The following is a 21,214-nucleotide window of genomic DNA, read 5'->3' on the forward strand; positions in this document are numbered from 1 at the left end:
CGGCCTAGAAAATTACAACTTTTAATTTTTCGTAGGTCTTAGTACATGATGTAACTACAGAAGAGTCAAGTTTTAAATAGGAAAAATATTGAAACTCTTTGGTCATTTCTGAGCGAGATGCTAACGGTCTAATCAGATTCAAGGATCTATGCTAAGCTATGCTAAAAGTGCTACCACCAGACCCGGAGATCGGCTGAATGGACTCGAAAACGGTAAAACTCAACTGTTTAACTCTAGGGGAGTCGGAAAATGAGCCTATTTTCAAAAAAGTGGCGTTTTCCTTTAAGTGTTGGCTCTAAAAATAGGTTAGTTATGTGTCTATTCAGAATGACTTATGAGCAGCAGCCTTTTTATTTTGGGTATGTCATTTATTCCCCACTTGCCAAAATGAGGGAAGCGGAGAAGGGGTAAATACATTTATTAAAAATTTTTAACACTATGAAATCTAGATTACTACAATAATCTAATGAAAATGAATCACTGACAGATGCAAATGAATGTGTATATGTAACTATACAAATACAGTATATTTATAAAATTAATTGTATAATGGAGTCTAGGATTGTTTAATTTCTAAAGCTTTGAGTTTGTTCATTTGGGTAGCATTTATTTACTTTAACTATAAAATAGAGGCAGCAAGTATAAACAGATCTTGTTCACACAAAATGCAAATGGTCATAGAAGTTATTCAAAGCGTAAATATAATTAATATGTATAATACATCTTCATTGCCCAAGATGTGTGTCCTAAGGGTAACATATATAAGCAAAGTTAGTGAAAATGGCTTTTGGCAACAAGTTTGCCTATTCACACTGGTAAATAGACACTGCCCTTTTTATTTACACTTAGCATAAATAGCTGCTGCCAAAAAGATAAATGAAATGTTCAAAAACCAAATCAGTGCCATATGTGGATGTTTTTGTTTTTGCTGAAAATACATTTTAAAGGAGCTGTTTCTTTCAGAACTGTCATGCCCAATCAAATTATGCATTCAGATCCGATGATGCACACTTTGAGCCATGTAGATTTTATGTGCGGCTTAAACAAACTAATAAACAAACAGATAAATAAAGTATTTGTATTTTTGATAATGATTTGCACATGAATTGTTGGTAAAACACGTTTGACCAAAACGTTTAAATGTAAACTTTACATAGTTTTAACGTGTTTTCGAATTAGTAATGGAGGCTTGCACACATCTTTTGAACTAGCGATGGAAGATTTTTCCCCCAGAAAGAAACTCCACAATTCACACATGAGAGGGTTTCTGGGACAGTACTTGGATTTTCTTTACTTATTGAATTTTTGTGTAACCACAATAGTCACACTACGATCATGACACTCTTGCTGGTGTGATATTGGGTCTGGATTTGAACCCAGGTTCATGCCGTGTCTTTCTCTGTGAACAACACAAAATATCCTGACATTCTGAGATGACCAAGTGAATCATAATTCCCTTTTCCGCACCTCTAAAAGGTATTTGAGGCCTAACTTATCTATTTATACACTGCAGTCATTTTTTTGTGTATGTAGTCTCAGATTGTTGCGATATAAAGTATCAGTACTAAGATATCGTTTTTTCTTGACTGCGTGATGCAAGACTCCAGCAACAAGCTATTTTTCAATCCACGCTGAAAGCAAAAATCTAAACACTTTAGTTTATGGTCCATTTCATACTATTTACTTCAACTTTTGCCTCAATAAACTCCCAATCACTGCTCATTAATAGTAGGGTAGTTATTAAGTTTAGTATTGGGTAAGATTAAAGGTTAGTTCACCCAAAAATGAAAATTAGACAATTTAACAATCTATAAGTTGTGCAGCACAAAACTAGACATATATGGTATCATTTAAAGATTAAAACCTCAGCTTTCTTGATAACCCAATCACTTTTGCATTTATGTTACATAGAAGAAGATAATAAGACCCCCCTGCAACGACCCCCCCCCCCCCCTTCAGAAAATCATATGAATAATAATTCATTTCATATTTATATCACACAAACTCACCAAAAATAGACAAGTTATATCACAGATCCAACACTTTACAGTAACGTTATTATCAAAAGAATCACGAAGATGGAAATGACTCCTTTGAACAAGCAAACACATGAGTCATATTCCTGTTCGGATCACTACCTCCTTGTGGAGCTTCTAGCCTCAAGCGCTATATCAGCTCGTTCTTTAGGTTCTTTTCTTCTAAATTAGACTATTTTCACATGTCTGTGAGCAAGCATGGCCAAACCACACTGTAATATGTCACCGATGTCCAGATCAAAACATGTGATGCAGACAAATACTCTTATTATCCTTAGTTTTGATCGTCTTTGTTAGCCGCAATTTTTTTTTTATTAGCCACGGAGTATCTCATCTCTCTATAGACACGTCGGTCATGCTTCTAGACCAATCAGAACCCAAGATCTCCGTTTACAAAGTTTAGGAGGCAGAGCCATCTCTTCGATTTCCCAGCGGCTGGCGTCAATTAATGCAGATGAGGAGTTATCAGATAGTTTGGACAGATTCATCTCAATAACTTTTTTTTGGAAGGAGATATCAAGAAAATATTTTTTCCCCCTGTTAAATGCCAACTAGTGGAATCAACAGAAACTTTCTGAAGGGATATAGACCAAACAGATTAAAAATTAATTCAAAAATATGACCTTTTTATATATGTTTATCATACAATTGTGAATAAATACTATAGAATATATGCAATATTACACCACTGTGTTAAAATTTAGAGTTTTTTTTCTGTAAAATTAGACCATTTTTATCAATTTACTCTTATGTATGTGGGTAGGGCGCTCTTTTAAATTCAGATAAAAGTCCTGGCTCTTCCAAGCTTTATAATGGCGAGTGGCTTGTTGGGTAATTTTTGAAGTCCACAAAAGTGCATCTATCCATCATATAACTGGTCCACACAGCTCCGGGGGGTTAATAAAGGCCTTCTGAAGCGAAGTGATGGGTTTGTGTAAGAAAAATATCCATATGTAAAACTTTATAGACTATAATAACTACCTTCTGGTGGTTTTGGCAAACTAACCCTTTAAGGGATGTAGAATATGGTCATGCAGAATAACACATTAATATGTGTTTTATAAGTACAAATAAGCAGCCAATATCATAGCAATATGCATGATAATAAGACACTAGTTAATAGTGAGAATTGGACCCTAAAATAAAGTGTTACCCTTTTTCGGTGGAACCTGACATATTTGTCATATACTATCAAATATTTCTCAAGTTCCTCAATCAAACTGAGTTTAATATTCAAGGGGAGCCCGGTGTTGCCAAGCGATGATGTTTGCTAAGACCCCATCATCTGAGACATGATAAAACGAACAATGCGGCGATTCACATAATGATATTTTTTTACAATAATCCAATTAGAATCGGGCTACATTCTAAGCATCCGAGCATCAATCATCGCTTATACACTAATGCCGCATTAATACAGTAAAACATTAAGATGGAAGCCATAAAACAGACATCAATTTACATTTAAGCAAAAATCATTTACGTTATAGCTCAAAAAGTGCTATTTCTCGAGGCAAGCCTTTTTCTGCGTGTGCTTTTCATGCTCCTCTTCCAACAGCTCCAGCCCCACAGGGTGTTAATGAAATAGTCTATTATGTTCTACCACACTTCTTTGCCGCCCCCACCCTTCCCAACATGTTTGGCATTATGTAGGATGGTACAAGAAACGGAGCGACTGTTCTCAGAATAACACTCCAGACAATAGCATGCGTATAGTGTGGGTGTGTGTTGGTATTGTTCTAGAGCGTTAATTAGCCTCAACACATTACGGGAAGCTCTTTCAATGAACATGGTCTTGCTCATTTTGCCATTCATTCTCAGCATTACAGAACCCAGTGTTAGACCTCGCTATCGCTTTGACCTCAGACGAAAAGATCTCGATTCATTTACACTTTTTCTTAATGCTATTTTCCACCCCAGCAATTTAATTGTCACGGTATTTCATCCCACGTCATTGCTTTGCGAATGTGAAATTCGGATTCTTTTTTGAAGAATTCACACTGTTCAAAATCATTGAATGCGCAGACATAGTGATGCATTTTAGTGTCAGGTCGGCATTCAGAGCAGTGTGAAGTGTTTACGGTTCAATTCGCTGGATGGGAGCAATGAAGACAGGATTACAGAGGAAATAACTGTTTCAATCAGCTATTGTGTGGATGACTCCTGGCTCACTCTCTATGATATCATACACGCTGGCAAAGAGGTGTACGTCCTACTATGCTTCATCAGGCTGTACCCAGGCGGCCTGGAAAGCATGGTATTATCCTTAATCTCTTTTATTTTTGCTCTGTCTATCCTTCTCTATCTCCTGCTTTTATTAAGGGACAAAGAGACAAGAAGCCTCTCACCCAGCAACAATGAAGCCTGATTCAGGACGGTTAAATGAGATATTTTCTCTCTCTCGCTCTTCCTCTAGGATCTCATGGCCATAAACCTGGAGCCGTACCGCTTCTGTGGCGTCAATATGACCGGCTTCCGCATCCTAAATGTGGAAAATCCTCAGGTTGCCTCTATTGTGGAGAAGTGGTCCCTTGAGAGGCAGATCCCCCCAAAACCAGACTCTGGTCTCCTGGAAGGGATCATGACGGTATGCTTCCATTTTCTCCCTGAATGTCACCGCCAGCTAACCACCAAATAAATGCCAAATTAAACAATGACACAAAAGCTTTGAAATAGGTTCCACTTCCACTGAATCCATTTGAATCCATAGCCATAGTTATGTTAATCCATAGTCTTAAAACATAACCTTTATGGGAGCTATTTCATCCTTAATGTATTCCAAGACTGTGAACTGTTTCAGATGGATTAGATTCTGTTATAATAATAATTACCATGGTCGAGAGCAATATGGTGATACTCAAATACATCTACTTTTCGGCTAGGCAATACGTTCCTTTAGATCGCAGCAGTTCTGATTTAATCATCACAAATGGTATGCCTTATACTCTGCTATTGTTGAATACTATAATATCATAAAGCCTGGCTTCAACTGATTATCTATTAATCTATTTCACAGTAGTTCAAATACTCCTACGCCATGCTGTAGGATTTCTGATTATTTTGATGTAGAGGAGTACTGTTATTACAGAAAAAAATGCTTTCAGTGGCAGCATTTCATTGCTTCCGCTAAATGCATTTGTGTTTCATATATACTGTCTATCAAGATGGACTGCTTTATTTCTTTTGTGCAATGTTGAAAACCCTGGAATATGCACATTAGGAGGTGTTATTGCATCTGGGACAGCTAATAAAACTGATGTGAGGCATTTATTTCTTGCCCACATCCATCTGTGTGTTGAATGTTTGAATACAGTCCGAAATTTGTCCACAGTTTAGTCCAGCTTTCAACTGAAAATACTTCTCCATCTGGTCTAATGTTCCCAACACTCTTACAACATCATCACAACAACTTTTTGCCTAGTTACAAGAAGCCAATGGCGAGGTCGATATAAAGGACGGCCATCCTTCCTGCAGACATGCTCGATCTAGAGCAGCTCACATTGCCTGAACAATGTACACACTTCAAGGCCACATCCCTCCAGGAGATTGTTACAATAGGATGTGTTAGAGACCGGGCAAGTGGATGGTATACCATTTATTTACTTGCTTGTTATTCATTGTCCAAAGTCTTTGCAGGAATAATGAGTCCAGTGGATGCTGGAGTTGTTGCTTTGTGGCTGGTGACAGTAGTAGAGTTGGAAATATAATATTGTTGAATATATTGAGTGGTTTGGTTCTTGTTGGGGTCAACAGAGGCATTAGACTAGGGGTGTCCATAGTCGGTCCTGGAGGGCCACTGTCTTGCAGAGTTTAGCTCCAACTTGCTTCAACACACCTGCCTGGAGGTTTCTAGTATGCTTAGTAAGACTTTGATTAACTGATTCAGCTGTGTTTAATTTGGGTTGGAGCTAAACTCTGCAGGACAGTGGTCCTCCAGGAGCAGGATTGAACACCCCTGCATTAGACAAACTTTCTTGTGTCTTTCATGTGCGATTTCCAGAAGGTATTTGTCAGGGGTGTCCATTCTTGCTCCTGAAGGGGCAAACATCCTGCATAGTTTATCTCCAACTTGCCCCAACACACCTGCCTGGGGGTTTCTAATAATCCTTTATGCCTTCATTACCTGGTTCCGGGGTGTTTTGATTGGGGTTGAAGCTAAACTCTGCAGGACACTGACCTTCCTGGAGAAGAATTGGACGCCCCTGGTACAAGTAGAGCGTGGAAAGGCAACTTTAGTCCTGGAGGGCTACTATCCCACAGAGTTTAGCTCCAACTTGCCCCAACACACCTTCCTGGAAGCTTCTAGTAATCTTTAAGGCCTTGCTTACCTGGTTCAGGGGTGTTTTAATTGAGGTTGGAGCTAAACACTTCAGGACAGTGACCTTGCAAGAACCGAATTGGACCCCCCTGGTACAAGTAGAGCAGGGATGGGCAACTTCAGTCCTGAAGGGCCACTATCCCACAAAGTTTATCTCCAACTTGCCACAACACACCTGCCTGGAGGTTTCTAGTAATCCTTCAGGCCTTCATTACCTGGTTCAGAGGTGTTTTAATTGGGGTTGGAGCTAAACTCTTCAGGACAGTGACATTCCAAGAACAGAATTGGATGCCCCTGCTACAAGTAGAGCAGGGATGGGCAACTTCAGTCCTGGAGGGCCACTATCCCACAGAGTTTAGCTTTAACTTGCCCCAAAACACCTGCCTGGAGGTTCCTAGTAATACTTTATGACTTCATTACCTGGTTCAGGGGTGTTTTAATTGGGGTTGGAGCTAAACTCTTCAGGACAGCGACCTTCCAAGAGCAGAATTGGATATCCCTGGTACATGTAAAACAGGGACTGTCCTGCAGAGTTTAGCTCCAACCCTGATACAAACTCACCTGTCAGTAGCTTTTTAGTAATTCTGAAGAATTGTTCAGGTTGTTCAGGTGTGTTTGATTTGGTTGGAGCTAAACTCTGCAGGACACTGGGCCTCCAGGGCCGGAGTTGCCCATCCCTGATGTAGAGGGAATGTTTTAAGAGTATGAAAAGAAATAGCCTGAAGAGGTTTGGAGGGCAGATACATTTTTTGCTTCAAGCCACAGTAGATGTTAAAGTTCTTTGATGAGCTGAGCTTGGGGGATCAAAAGCCTTGGTCAGTTTGGTGAGGTACAAAGTTTTATGCTGCTCCCAGCATTTCACCTGGAGTTGGTGAAGATATCCATCTCCATAGATATCTTGTCCATCTTTTAATGTGGGGAGTAAAACTTTTTAGACAGCCATGAAGGGGAATACATTGTGAAGTAGATGTTCTTTTGCAGATAGTTTGCCAACAATTGAACCTAAAGCGGGGATGGGTGATTCTGGTCTGGGAGGGCTGCTGTCCTGCATAATATAGCCCATTCGCTTAAACTCTGGAGGAAAGTAGCCTTCAAATACTGGAATTTCCCATTTTTGCATACTTTTCCAGCCCATTTTGTCCTAAAGTATGGTTCTGAGTAGGGGTCTTCCCATTTCTCCATCTCCTTGCCTCTGTTGGGAATCAAGGTAGAGGGTATTTAGCCTTTTCATTCAGTTTAGAGAGGTTGAGCTTTGACCTTGTCTTGAGCTTACAGCAGATGGGACGGGTTTCATTAAGGTTTTACCGGTACTGCTTATCGATCCGGTACTTTAATGGTCACAACAACAACACTAACAACAAATTAAGAGCACAACTAAAATTGCTTTATAATCTGAAATGTAAAATATCTATAGCAAAACAAACAGCAATGTTTTAACAAAACGAACATCTATGTATGCACCAGCATGTTTTCTATGCATAAGATACAACAAGAACAAAGACAAATAAACACAATAAATATAAAATAAAACAAAGATACAAATTAAATGCAAAAATGCATCACAGACATTATCACATATAGAGACAGCTGGCAAGATAGAATTTGCAAGATAATGTCTAATAACAAATAGTATGTGTATTTTCTTGATTTCTTCAGTACCGACAGCAGAACCGATAGCGTTGGAGCTTATCGATACTGCAGTCTTCATAATTTAGCACCGGGGTTTCGGTACCTATCCCTACTAGAAGACAGTGTTATGAAAATGGAAGGAGAACAGAGTTAAGGACACTGTGTTTGACAGTCCTTATGCTTCGCTGTAGCCTGTTTGCTGTAGATTGAGTGTGTCTCAATGAGAACTTGTGGTTGGATTTGGCTCCGAAGTATGAGAGGTTGTGGAAAGAGATTAACTCCAGTCACGGTGGTTACAGGAGCTAAAGTGGCCAGAAGACTATAATCTCCTGCTGTTGTCTTGTGCTGTTCTTCCATGATGGATTCTGCAGATAGAGTCCCTTATCTTCGTCCATCAAAGTCACGGCTCCAGACTAACACATGATTCTGCAGATGCTTAGGTAGCAATGACCACTATATAGCTGTTGTATTTCACAATTAAGTGTAGTTAATAACATTACATTTGTATCATGGAAGTTGTTATTGAACAGTAAAGCTCTGAGTTTGAGTCGGACTGCAGATTTAAACTACTGTAACATCTGTGTGAAGTGTAAAAATGTAAAACTCTGCAGCTCTTCATTCTACTTTGCATTTGCTTAATAAAATGCAGGGCTCCTTACAATCACCAAAAAACTGTGATATTTGATATGAATAACATTATTATTACCACAACATTTGTATAAATATAAATATAGTAAAAACACTGCCTCAGATTCATAACGAGTAGCATTATCCAGCGTTTGCAGTTTGATGTTTCTCACACTCAACAGAAATAGCAGTGCAGAATCAAAGAGAGTCGGGCTACTTTGTAGCTAACAAAACACTGACAAAACTTAACCAAATGTGACCATTTATAACCTTGGCACTACATTACCACACTCATGTGTAATCAAACACAGCAAAACAAGTGAGAGGTCCAATTTTATTCATACAAAACAATTTATTTTGCAGTACCAAATCAGATCCTGACTCCTGAATGTTTTGATGATTTTACAGCACAGAGTTAGAAACAAGTTGTCAAACACTTATTGTTCTTCTTTGAATATTAGATGTTTGTTCTTCATGTAAAGAACAACGAATGCATGCACAATAATAAACTTACTAAAATGTAATTCATCTCATTTGTAAATGAAGCGACCATAGCCTGCTTGTTACCATGTTAACACACCAAAACAATAGGTATAAACAGGGCCGGATTAACATAAGGGCTAGGTGGGGCTGAAGCCCAAGGGCCCGAGCACAGAGGGGGCCGTGATTGGCCGAGGAAATGATTGACAGTCGATCAGGAGCACCTAAACTTTTCCTGGTGGCCGCTTGCCAAACCCCACCACGCCCCCACATATTAAGCACTGTTATTTTGTACGCAGTCGCTTTATCCTTTTGAATTTGATACAAGCCCATCATCATGTGTACAGTAAAGGCTCTGTAGAGAAGCTGAACCAGACTGAATAGCTCCGACCATGTAAAGTGAAGTGTTGAGGTAAACTATAGGCTGCTATACGACTAGCTATGAGGTCTCCGAGGTCCGGACCTCTGTATTTTTACGAGGTGTACATAATAAATGTTGTGAAATAATTGACCAATAGAGTATTAACACTACTTTAGTGCTGCAAGGATATCTTCTCATCTGAGCTGCCCTGCCTGTCAATGTCAAAATATTTGAGATGACCAATCAAATTAAAGTAGGCGGGCTTTATGTTCACAGAAGCTGCTGAGTGCGAATTCGCATTCGCAGTGCGAGATGTAAGTAGCTAAACTAAACATTTCATATTTGACAGCTGCTTTAGGATAGAAATGTTAAACAATGAAATCAGCCAGAGCTCAGCTAAGAGAAGGAGACTGAGTGAAAAAGAAGAGCAGGTATGACAGATAATCTACTGCTCACTAACATGGTTTTGAAAGCTATTTATTATTCATTTTTTTAGCCTTCAAACACCTTAAAATGCACATATATAAAAGTCCTTAAGGCAGTTGAATATGCTCAAAAGTTGTTGCTTTTTCTGGAAACCTGTTTGCTTTGACCTCATATCTGGAGTTAATGCATTTATGCCGTTGTAGCCTGGAATATTTATATATTGGCCCACTTAATATTAAAATGTAATATTCAGACAGTATATACTCATTGTATCTCTGTGCTTTAAGATTTTGAAAAATACAAATTCTTTCTGTGGTAGAAAACATACTGGTCTTAATCGGGGCCTGGGTGTAAACCATGGAAAGTTGGGCACACGACTCCCACATCCACGCGATTTCCACGTCTCCCACATCCAAAAACAACAACATGTTACTCGTACAACAGTGTCTCCTAGCATCAGACTTGATTTAAAGGTCTTCTTCCATTTCGATTCAAGTGTGCTAATGGTCCCGAGCAGTGGCCCAGTTTGCTGTTTGACAAGGTTGTCAACTGGTCAGGTCTTGCTCTCCTCCCGCTTGTCAGATCCTTTCAGCTGACATATCGCCCCCCTATTTATTCCAGACAGATGCTGCTCTGACGTACGACGCAGTCCACATCGTGTCGGTCTCGTACCAGCATGCGCCGCAGATGACTGTCAACTCGCTGCAGTGTCACCGCCACAAACCCTGGAGGTTCGGAGGCCGCTTCATGAGTTTCATTAAAGAGGTAATGACAATCGCTCATGGCACTGCTGTCACAAACACTTCTGCTCTCCAGAGACAAGATAAGATAGAAGATATTGTTAAAATAACACAGTATTAGTTTATCTGCTGAACACTTGTCTCTGAAGCCTGTTTAAGCACATTTATAGTGGTTATCATTTGATTTTAAACCACATTCATTTTATATGGTGGCCACCATATACAAGCTCACTTTAGCGATGATTAAAGCAATAATCCCAGTCATTTTAGAAGGGCTGTTGTTAGGTTCAACCCCCTTAGCGGTTCTAAAAACACTGTAAAGCACAGCTTCATGCACTCTAAACAATGCTGGGTTAAAAACATCCCAAGTTGGGTGGAAAATGGACTAACCCAGCGATTGGGTTGTTTTAACCCAGTGAATGGGTCATTTTAACCCAGCGGTTGGGTTAAATGTTTGCTTAAAACAACCCAATTGCTGGGTTAGGCCATTTTCAACCCAACTTGGGTTGTTTTTAACCCAGCATTTTTTGGAGTGTGGAGCTTTTATAAAGCATTTATATTCCTGGTAAGGTTCACACCAAAACGAGAATTTAATAATGTATTATAAGTATTATTATATTGATAAATAATATTTATTCCACCAAGCAATGTTTAGCAGAATGGCAACACACAGAAGTGCAGTATGAGGTCACAGGTGTGTGTTTATAGAGTATTTTACAACTGCTTTAAACAAGCTCAGCCAATCATAATACTTAAATGAACATTGAAATTAATATTGGTAAAACTTTACTTGAAGCCTTTATGTATAAAGCATTATAAAAGTATTTTTAATGCATTAATTATGCCTTGAAATGCACCTTATAATGCATTGTATGGTCTCATGAATAATTGTAACTACAGTTATAATACTACACCCTAGTAGTGCACAACACAACGAAATTTAAAAATGGCTTTTTTATGAAACTTACCCACATTCAAGTGTTGTACTAAGTATACAGTGTTTCTAATATTCAATAATTGTCACATCCACTAGCTGGAGTGCCCATGATCTCCACCAGAAGTCCACAGCTATCTGATCATGAACCGCATTTCCCATAATCCATTGCCTGACTCGTGTTTCATTACTTTCAGCTGTGTCTCATGTACCTAGTTAACTCTGGCTGAATCCGAAATCGCCCCCTATACCCATAAATAGGGCATTATTTGAAGGGACAGCCATTTGTAGTGGTGTCAGAAATCATAGTGGACGTTGTTGAGTGCATTCAATCCCACAATGCACCGCAATAATGATTGTACAGCTGATGTAATCCACTCACTCGTTTTCATTCACTCCTTCAAGTGAACTGTATTTGTGGACTAATGTAGGGAATAGTCAATGAAGGTTTAGGGGCGATTTCGGAGTCAGCCCCTGCCTTTATAAGCCCTGTGTTTTCAGTCATTCTTTGCAAAGTCTAGTTTGTGTCACACTGCAGTTCTGAGCTCTCCATTATGTTGCCCATGTTATGGTTTGGATTTTCTGCCTAGTTTCCTGGATTTCCTTGTTTGTGTGGGATTTGGACTTGTGACTGTTTCCGCTATTAACGTCTCTAACAAGTTCCCACGTTGTTGTTCTTCTGCCTTTGTGAGTTTGGACCAGAAACAAGACAAAAATACTAAGTAAGAAAAGCATTTTTTGCAGTGTAGGGTGAACTTAGGGTGATTGGGACACTTTTTGCCATTGATATGACTTGGAAAAAGTGTCTCAATCACCCTGAATTCACCTTAAACTATGAATTAGCTAAAAACTAATAGTTTGCAAATGATTTAAGTGCTTTATTACTGTGTACTAATTGTAAAGTGTTGGCGAAAAGTGCTAGGTTTCTGCAAAATACATAAATCAATGATGCTCGTTCTGATGTATGTTTATCGGAGACATTCCTCTACATTAGCTCCTTTACTAGTCATTAGCAAACACTCTTAATACTGATAAACACGCCATCGTTATTCAGAGGCGATCTCTCGCTTTAACGGCGGATCTTACCTGATACAAAATCGCCATCCATTTGAATTGGCTCATTTAAGTGCTGTAGATGAGTCGATTGCAGCGAGTTTGCGTTGGTTCTGCTCTGGCCCTGCACTACTAAACTCGCTCTGTCCCACTTTCTCATCAGCGCAAATGTGCCCGTCATAATCAGCTCTCATTCCAGCTCACAAGAGAGACTTTGATTGGGACTCATAATAGGCAGATTAGAGTTGTTGAACACAGCTCTGTGGAGCGGCGTGTGCGGGAGAAGAGCGAAACGAGGGCTGTGGAGTTGGCGTGGAGAGCTTTGTCTCTCTTTGGCATTGCGGAGAACACACAGTTCCAGTGAAATGCCCTCTCTCCTGCGAAAGAACGGAGGTGTTTCATTTGGAAGAGGTTATGGAGAGGGCTGTGGATCGGTGTGTGTTGTTTGGGGGCGGAGCTCTAAGCTTGAGGCAGGAATGGAGAGGAGGAGTTGCAATGTAATTTTTTTCTGTGTCTCTAGAGATTGTTGCAAGTGAGATGGTCGTTAATTAGGACGAGGTCTTGAGGGAAGATGTGTCTGAGGCGCTGGGATGTAAAATGTAATTAAAAAGGAAATAGAAGCCGTGTGTGTGTGCACTCACAAGTATGTGTACCGTACTTGGACAAAAACTGGCTCCTTTTCAATCCATGAGTGTGAATTTGAATGGATTTGGACACACACTGCAGGATGTTGAAATGGAATATGAATTAACATGGCAGGAAGAGGAATTTACTGAATCACACAACAGACGATTTTCATTAGTCCAACAAAACATAAATTAGGCTACATCATTCATTTTGATTATTTTTTCCTATTTTCTCCCTAATATGTAGAATACATTTTCATCAGCTGGTTAGACATATTTCTCTAAAGCTAATTCAGTGCCGTCAAAACATTTAACACCGCACAATATCACCAAATATCAAGCCCATTTGAGAACACTTTACTTGAAGCACTGTATACTGCATTATAATGGCATTCATAATGTACACTAATCAGGCATAACATTATGACCGGTGAAGTGAAAAACACTGATGATCTCTTCATCTCCTGTTAGTGGGTGGGATATATTAGGCAGCAAGTGAACATTTTATCCTCAGAGTTGATGTGTTAGAAGCAGGAAAAATGGGCAAGCGTAATGATTTGAGTGAGTTTGACAAGGGCCAGATTGTGACGGCCAGACGACTGGGTCAGAGCATCTCCAAAACTGCAGCTCTTGTGGGGTGTTCCCGGTCTGCAGTGGTCAGTCTCTATCAAAAGTGCTCCAAGGAAGGACCAGTGGAGAACCGGCCACAGGGTCATGGGTGGCCGAGGCTCATTGATGGGGAGCGAAGGCTGGCCCGTGTGGTCCGATCAAACAGACGAGCTACTGGAGCTCAAACTGCTCAAGAAGTTAATGCTGGTTCTGATAGAAAAGTGTCAGAATACAAAGAGCTTCTCAGTTTGTTGCGTATGGGGCTGCACAGCCGCTGACCAGTCAGGGTGCCCAAATTATTCAGGAATGGTTTGATGAGCACAACGAGTTTGAGGTGTTGACTTGGCCTCCAAATTCCCCAGATCTCAATCCAATCGAGCATCTGTGGGATGTGCTGAACAAACAAGTCCGATCCATGGAGGCCCCACCTCACAACTTACAGGACTTAAAGGATCTGCTGCTAACATCTTGGTGCCAGATACCACAGCACACCTTCAGGGGTCTAGTGTAGTCCAAGCCTCGATGGGTCAGGGCTGTTTGGCAGCAAACAGGGGACCAACACAATATTAGAAATAATGTTATACCTGATCGGCATATGTTAAAATGCATTATAATATTTGCGGATTCCTTGTTACATCTGAAATTGGTTGTTTTAATGCATTATACTTTATAAAGGGGTGTTCAATGAATAGATGAGTATTTATTATGTATTATAACAATTACATTTATTCATGAGACCATACGATGCACTATTAGATGCATTAAAGTTCTTTAGTTTAGTATCCAATTCTCACTATTAATTAGTATCTTATTATCATGTATATTACGATGATATTGTCTGTTTAATAGTTCTTATAAAGCACATATTAATGCCTTATTCTTCATGACCATATTCTACATCCCTTAATCACCCAATACCTAAACATAACCACTACCTTACTGACTATTAATGAGCAGTAAATATTAGTAGTTTATAGCTAGTCAATAATGAGAGTTGGACCCTAAAGTGTGACCAAATTATTTTATAATGCATATATATAAAGGCTTTAGGTAAATTGTTACCTCACAAAACAAAACAAAAAAAAAGAAATATATATATATGAAGAGTTCAGATGCAAAAGCCTCTAAAAGCCATTTTGGTCAAAAATGAGATAACGGTACTGAGTGAATGCTCTCTGCATATAGTATACGTTCATAAAATACTTTAAGATCAAACCCACTAAATCCCAGCCTCAGCCCATTCAGAAGTACCAGTACTTAGGTAGAAACCTATACATAGAAGCCTGACAAAAATGCTTATTTTATTGAAAAACATCAGACGGAGTTAAAGGCTTTTGCATCTGAAGTCTTCATATATATTATTATTCATAGGTTATATTGAGAAACTGACACTTCATTCAATTCTACTTTATTTATATCCTTTTGTTGATTTAAATTAAACGCAATTGGGAATTTGAAATGGCACTTAAATTCTGAAGAGTGGTGTGTTTTAATGGTTGAAATCTGTGTGTGTGTCTTTGAAGTCTCATTGGGACGGCCTGACGGGGCGACTGTGCTTCAACAGAACTTCAGGTCTGCGCACCGACTTCGATCTGGACATTGTGAGTCTTAAGGAGGATGGCCTTCAAAAGGTAAAGCACCACAACCGTCTCAAATCAGACATAACATACAGCACATACTGCATATAACAATAGCGCTTTTGCTATGTCTTTATGCTCACAGTAGGAGGGATAAAATGATCCAAAGCTGTTTTCTTCTGCTAATGCTCGGCTGTTAAACAATGTGTAATAAGTCACTTTTGATTTGCATAGTCGATTATGCCAGAAACTTTCATGTTGCCGAAGAACAAAAATGCGTCATTGCAGAGAATTACTCCCCTCAGATAACCTGATCTCCGTCTCACGTAAACCTCTTGTACCTCGTCTCATGTGGTCACGTTACTGTGCAAATAAAGAGCAATTTGTGTCTTACGTTTAATTGAACTCCTAACAAGGAAGTAAATGAGGTGTTTAAACATAAGCATAAGTTAGTGGATCATAAAGCAAATTGGATTAGTGTGCAAAGAACTGTTAATTACAAGCCTCCGTTAATGACCAGCTGAAGTTACACATTGCATGCGTTTGTGCAGTAATGAGCTGTGCAAATCCACACTCACTTTTGTGAAAAGAAGTGCAAGCAATGCATGATAAGCACTATTATTTTAGTTTTTATTATTAAATTTTCATTTAGAAGTTTGACTCTCGCACGGCATGTGGACACAAAATAGAAAAAACACAGAAGCCAATAAACTGCACCAAACACATCCACAAAATCCCAGTGCAATTCCCAGTAACATGCACACATTAAATGTTCTCGGAGTAGAAAAAAAGAGTATATTAACTTGCATTTTAGATTGGAATAAGCAGGTAACGCTGTCGGCAACGTGAATAATTCTCCTTCCCCTGATAATCACTTTTAATGAATTGAGTTAATTGCAGTCAATTTGCAATAATGGAACATAGTGGCTTAGCATATCATGTGAAATGTGCATCACGCTGAATTTGCACAGTCAGTCACATGCATATGTCGGGTGTTTATTGCACCTGCGTAACTCTCGGGCTTTATGAATATGAGAGCGGTTGGGGGCAGCGCCACACGCCCCCGGACAGAGATAGATAAGGAGTGACTGAACAATATGCAGGACTTCCTTTTTCTCGCTGCAGGGGATTGTTTGTGCAAAAATGGCTTAATTTGCTCAGATTCACTCTGTGCTGATATTAGTGGGATTATTCACAGTACTACTATTTCAACTCCCTCTACTGCCTATATGTGTGTGTACCTTAATTAATGATGAGCATTCTTTAGTTTCTAATACCCCTTGAGGCAGAGCGCTCCGACTGAAATAGATTCATTGATTGATAATCATCTGGATTGGTCCCACCGCAGAGTTAAACAAAGAGCTTGCAAGCTGATATTGAGTAATGTCTCTTGTCATGATTGTAGTTTTATTGTTTGTTTGATTAAGATATGACTGCTGAAAAAACACAAAGATATATATACACTCACCTAAAGGATTATTAGGAACACCTGTTCAATTTCTCATTAATGCCATTTTCTAATCAACCAATCACATGGCAGTTGCTTCAATGCATTTAGGGGTGTGGTCCTGGTCAAGTTAATCTCCTGAACTCCAAACTGAATGTCAGAATGGGAAAGAAAGGTGATTTAAGCAATTTTGAGCGTGGCATGGTTTTTGGTGCCAGACGGGCCAGTCTGAGTATTTCACAATCTGCTCAGTTACAGGGATTTTCACGCACAACCATTTCTAGGGTTTACAAAGAATGGTGTGAAAAGGGAAAAACATCCAGTATGCGGCAGTCCTGTGGGCAAAAATGCCTTGTTGATGTTAGAGGTCAGAGGAGAATGGGCCGACTGATTCAAGCTGATAGAAGAGCAACTTTGACTGAAATAACCACTCGTTACAACCGAGGTCTGCAGCAAAGCATTTGTGAAGCCACAACACACACAACCTTGAGGCGGATGGGCTACAACAGCAGAAGACCCCACCGGGTACCACTCATCTCCACTACAAATAGGAAAAAGAGGCTACAATTTGCACAAGCTCACCAAAATTGGACAGTTGAAGACTGGAAAAATGTTGCCTGGTCTGATGAGTCTGGATTTCTGTTGAGACATTCAGATGGTAGAGTCAGAATTTGGCGTAAACAGAATGAGAACATGGATCCATCATGCCTTGTTACCACTGTGCAGGGTGGTGGTGGTGGTGTAATGGTGTGGGGGATGTTTTCTTGGCACACTTTAGGCCCCTTAGTGCCAATTGGGCATGGTTTAAATGCCACGGCCTACCTGAGCATTGTTTCTGACCATGTCCATCCCTTTATGAGCACCATGTCCCCATCCTCTGATGGCTACTTCCAGCAGGATAATGTACTGAAGGCGAAAGGGGGTCAAACAAAGTATTAGTATGTGTTCCTAATAATCCTTTAGGTGAGTGTATATATATATATACAGTATATGCAGGTCTTGACATCAACACCTTCCAGCGTGGAATGTAACGCAGTCACTCCTACTAGACACTTTGTCGGACAATTTTATATAATATATACATTTTTCAATTGTAGTCTTTTAAAAAGGCATCTGGTATAATAAACTAAGTGTAATGTAGTGTTACACTTACTTTATTATACCACGCACTCGCTTAATTTGCACCGGATGAGTATTGTTGCTATTACAGGGCTTGGATTTTGCAGTGGGATTGTGCGTATTGTTCATAATTGACCGTTCGCAAAGACCCGCCCTCTTTAGTTACTGTTGCTATGTCCGACAAGCCATGGCGCTCTCACACCACACACATGTTCTCACATAGAGAAAATACAACGCGGAGCAAAGAGGACACCGACAACACGCCAACAGACAGGACAGAGCAAGTTATACTTTTGATACGAAATAAAGTCTCAACTTTGAAATTGTAATTTTTTTAAGAAATCTGAACAATAAATAGCGTTTTGTGGCTCTTTAATGTGTGGTGATCACTGTAGCGCCTCAGTTAAAGCTGCTCGTGAACCGATCATCTCTTCCTTCTAGTTCATTGATAAGCATGAAATAAACATGAATGAACACTAAAAGAAATGTTGTTTCAACCGCGGAAAGATGTCACCGTTTTTCCAAGTTCAAGTCCACCGACGTTAATCTACTAATTCTCCTGATTGCTTTGTCGGACAAAACGACAGATTCGGCGACGTGATTGGTCAGACCGCCTGTCAATCAAACTTGCAGCGAAGGGTGAATTTGACTCATTCCCTCAGATTTTCTATTCACACCCAAAGTGTGTGCACATAAAGCCTCTCAGGACAAAATTGAGTCTTTTTACACACAAAAAAACAGTCAAATACACACAAAATAATGTCAAAATGTCATCTCGGCAAGTATTCACGTAAACACAGTCAGTTCTTTTTTAAGTGACAGTAAACAATTGAGAAAGAAAATGCTTGTGTAACAGTGTAATGGATCCGTGCGTCAGCTCTTAAAGTGACAGCAGCCTAATAAACCTGCTTACAAATTATGAGACATTAAGAATATATATATGGCAGTTTTTCCCCACGGTATCGATGTCAAAATTGTGGTCAGTGAAAATATTGAGTGGCTAGTAACTCTGGGAAACCTCTAGACACAGAGGCTGCTGAGCAAAAACCTCAAACCCTGTATATGGGATATATATACACTTACACACCTTTTGTGTCTTCCTGGTTTAGTATGAACTCGATGATGTTAGAGAAATAAATAAATAAAATATACATATAATAGTAAAGATGATTCATGTTTAGAGTCCAGAAGCATACTTTCCTGAAGTATGTAAACACAGCCACGAGCACTTGTGTGTGGACGCACCTGCATTCGGTTATGAGCTTCTAGCCAGATTTAGATCACGTGTTTTTGTGTTGCATACAATTCATAACCGAACAGTATAACCGAAGTATGAGCGCTGACCTATTCACTGAAATTTACATTTACATTTATTAATTTAGCAGATTTTAATAGAAGTGACGTACAACTGAGGAATACAGGTCGCGATCCGTCATAAAGAGGCAAAAAAAATACTAAATCTTTGGACATTACAGAGAGCAGCACAAGCTAGAATAGGGAGGAAATAGACATTTTTATTTTTTTTATAACAACGCAATAACAACGCGGTCATAACAGCCGCGGTTATAATTCAAAAACAATTTCCTATGACAGTATAAATTATGGATGAGTACAAAATCCAAATGAATCCTCCTGTTAGGCAAGTAATACGCTGAGTATTCACAAAAACACTTATGGCTCACGCTTCTTCACTGTCCAGACTTCTCCTAATGAGAAACTAACTGAGTTGAATTTATATATGCTCAGTCCGCCCTTATAATTAGCACAAAAAAGCCAAAAGGCCGTAAATGGCTCCAATCAAAACGAAACTATGGTTCAATATGGTTCAATTTTAATCTGAATATTTGAACACCGGAAAAAACGTAACACCTTTAATAACGCGACAGTGTTATCAGATAGTAATTCATGCCGTAAGTTGCGCTTTTTCTTTCGTTCAACATTTTCTTGTGCAGAATTGAATTGAGAAGCAATCTCCTCTGGTGGAATTGCCCTTCCTCTATGTTAATGTATTCAGAGCGTATGCAAGGGCCCGGCTACTCATGCACAGACCTATTGGCATAAAAACAGAAGAGCCAATCAGCTAATGCTTCAGGACGAGCTCGGCACAGGGCCGCTAATGCAGTCAGATGGGCTCACACAGGTACGTGAAACCCGCTCTGACTACATAAATGTCATCTTTTCTAGGTGGGGAAGTGGAGTGCATCTGGGGGGCTCAACATCACCGAGGTCCCCCGGCAGAGCGGCATGAACATCACAGACTCGCTTTCCAACCGCTCGCTGCTCATCACCACCATCCTGGTAAGGTCATCGAGATACGCCTGTGTGTGAAGGAGAGTGCATTTTGTCTTTCTCCCAAAATTTCACTTTCTTCTCTAGCGTTTCTTACCTCGTTTCAGGTCAGCATATGGGCTGCTTTTCAAGTAATGAAACGCACATGCTCCAGATTCTCATTTCCTCTCACACAAATGCCAAATAGCTTTGTCCCTTTCGGCGTCTCAGTCCTTGAAATAAATTGACCTGGCTGAATCAACAACACAAGATGTCTTCCCCTGTTTGAAACACAGTTTGAGCCTCGACCATCTTCCCTGACTGTTTTACTAAGCAGAACTTAGTGTAATTCTCAACTGAAGGGAGAGTGCCAGTTCTCAAGCCATTTGAATTGCAATAGTAAGGCGCAGACATTTCAAAATAATAGTCTCGGTTTATTTCGAGCTTATTTATAATTAAAAGTCACGCATTATATATTTGTTTTTGCTTACACAATAAACTGTGTTTAATTTCATTCCCATTTAATTCATAGTCAGGAGGAAAGACCAGTATTTCACACATAGTCAATAAAGTATCAGGGTTATAATAGTTCACTAAAACCATTTAAAAAAAAACTTCATTACTTGAAATTAAATAAATGTTAACTGAAATAAAAAAAAAATAAACAAACTTATTTGAAGCTTTAGCTTAACCTGATATGGCCTACTAACTAAAACAGAAATACACAGTTATAAAACTATATAGATGTTTTTAAAAAACAAACAAAAAAGTGAATTGAGCTCTTTCGTGTATTTTTAATGTCAAAAGCAAAATTATGTCAAAATGTCAGTTCAAGTGACAGTCGGTTATGTAATGCTTAAATGCTTAATGTATTACAATTGAACTAAACTCATTAAATTTTAGGAGACTAAAAATAGACTAAAACTAAAAACAATTCAGGTGACTAAAATATGACTAAAACTAA

At 39.3% G+C, this 21,214-nt stretch overlaps 1 protein-coding gene across 1 annotated transcript in view; it reads left to right on the forward strand.

The window, feature by feature from the left end:
* The window catches only part of grik3 (glutamate ionotropic receptor kainate type subunit 3), a 219,594-nt gene that overhangs the window by 125,101 nt on the left and 73,279 nt on the right, over positions 1-21,214 (forward strand). Inside the window, exons 6-9 of the mRNA XM_079837898.1 lie at positions 4,453-4,623; positions 10,499-10,642; positions 15,363-15,470; positions 20,167-20,280. Coding sequence (XP_079694024.1) covers positions 4,453-4,623; positions 10,499-10,642; positions 15,363-15,470; positions 20,167-20,280 — 537 coding nt within the window. The remainder of the gene's footprint in view (positions 1-4,452; positions 4,624-10,498; positions 10,643-15,362; positions 15,471-20,166; positions 20,281-21,214) is intronic.

The sequence above is a fragment of the Gobio gobio genome (assembly GCF_949357685.1).
Source record: "Gobio gobio genome assembly, chromosome: 15".
Lineage (NCBI taxonomy): Eukaryota > Metazoa > Chordata > Actinopteri > Cypriniformes > Gobionidae > Gobio > Gobio gobio.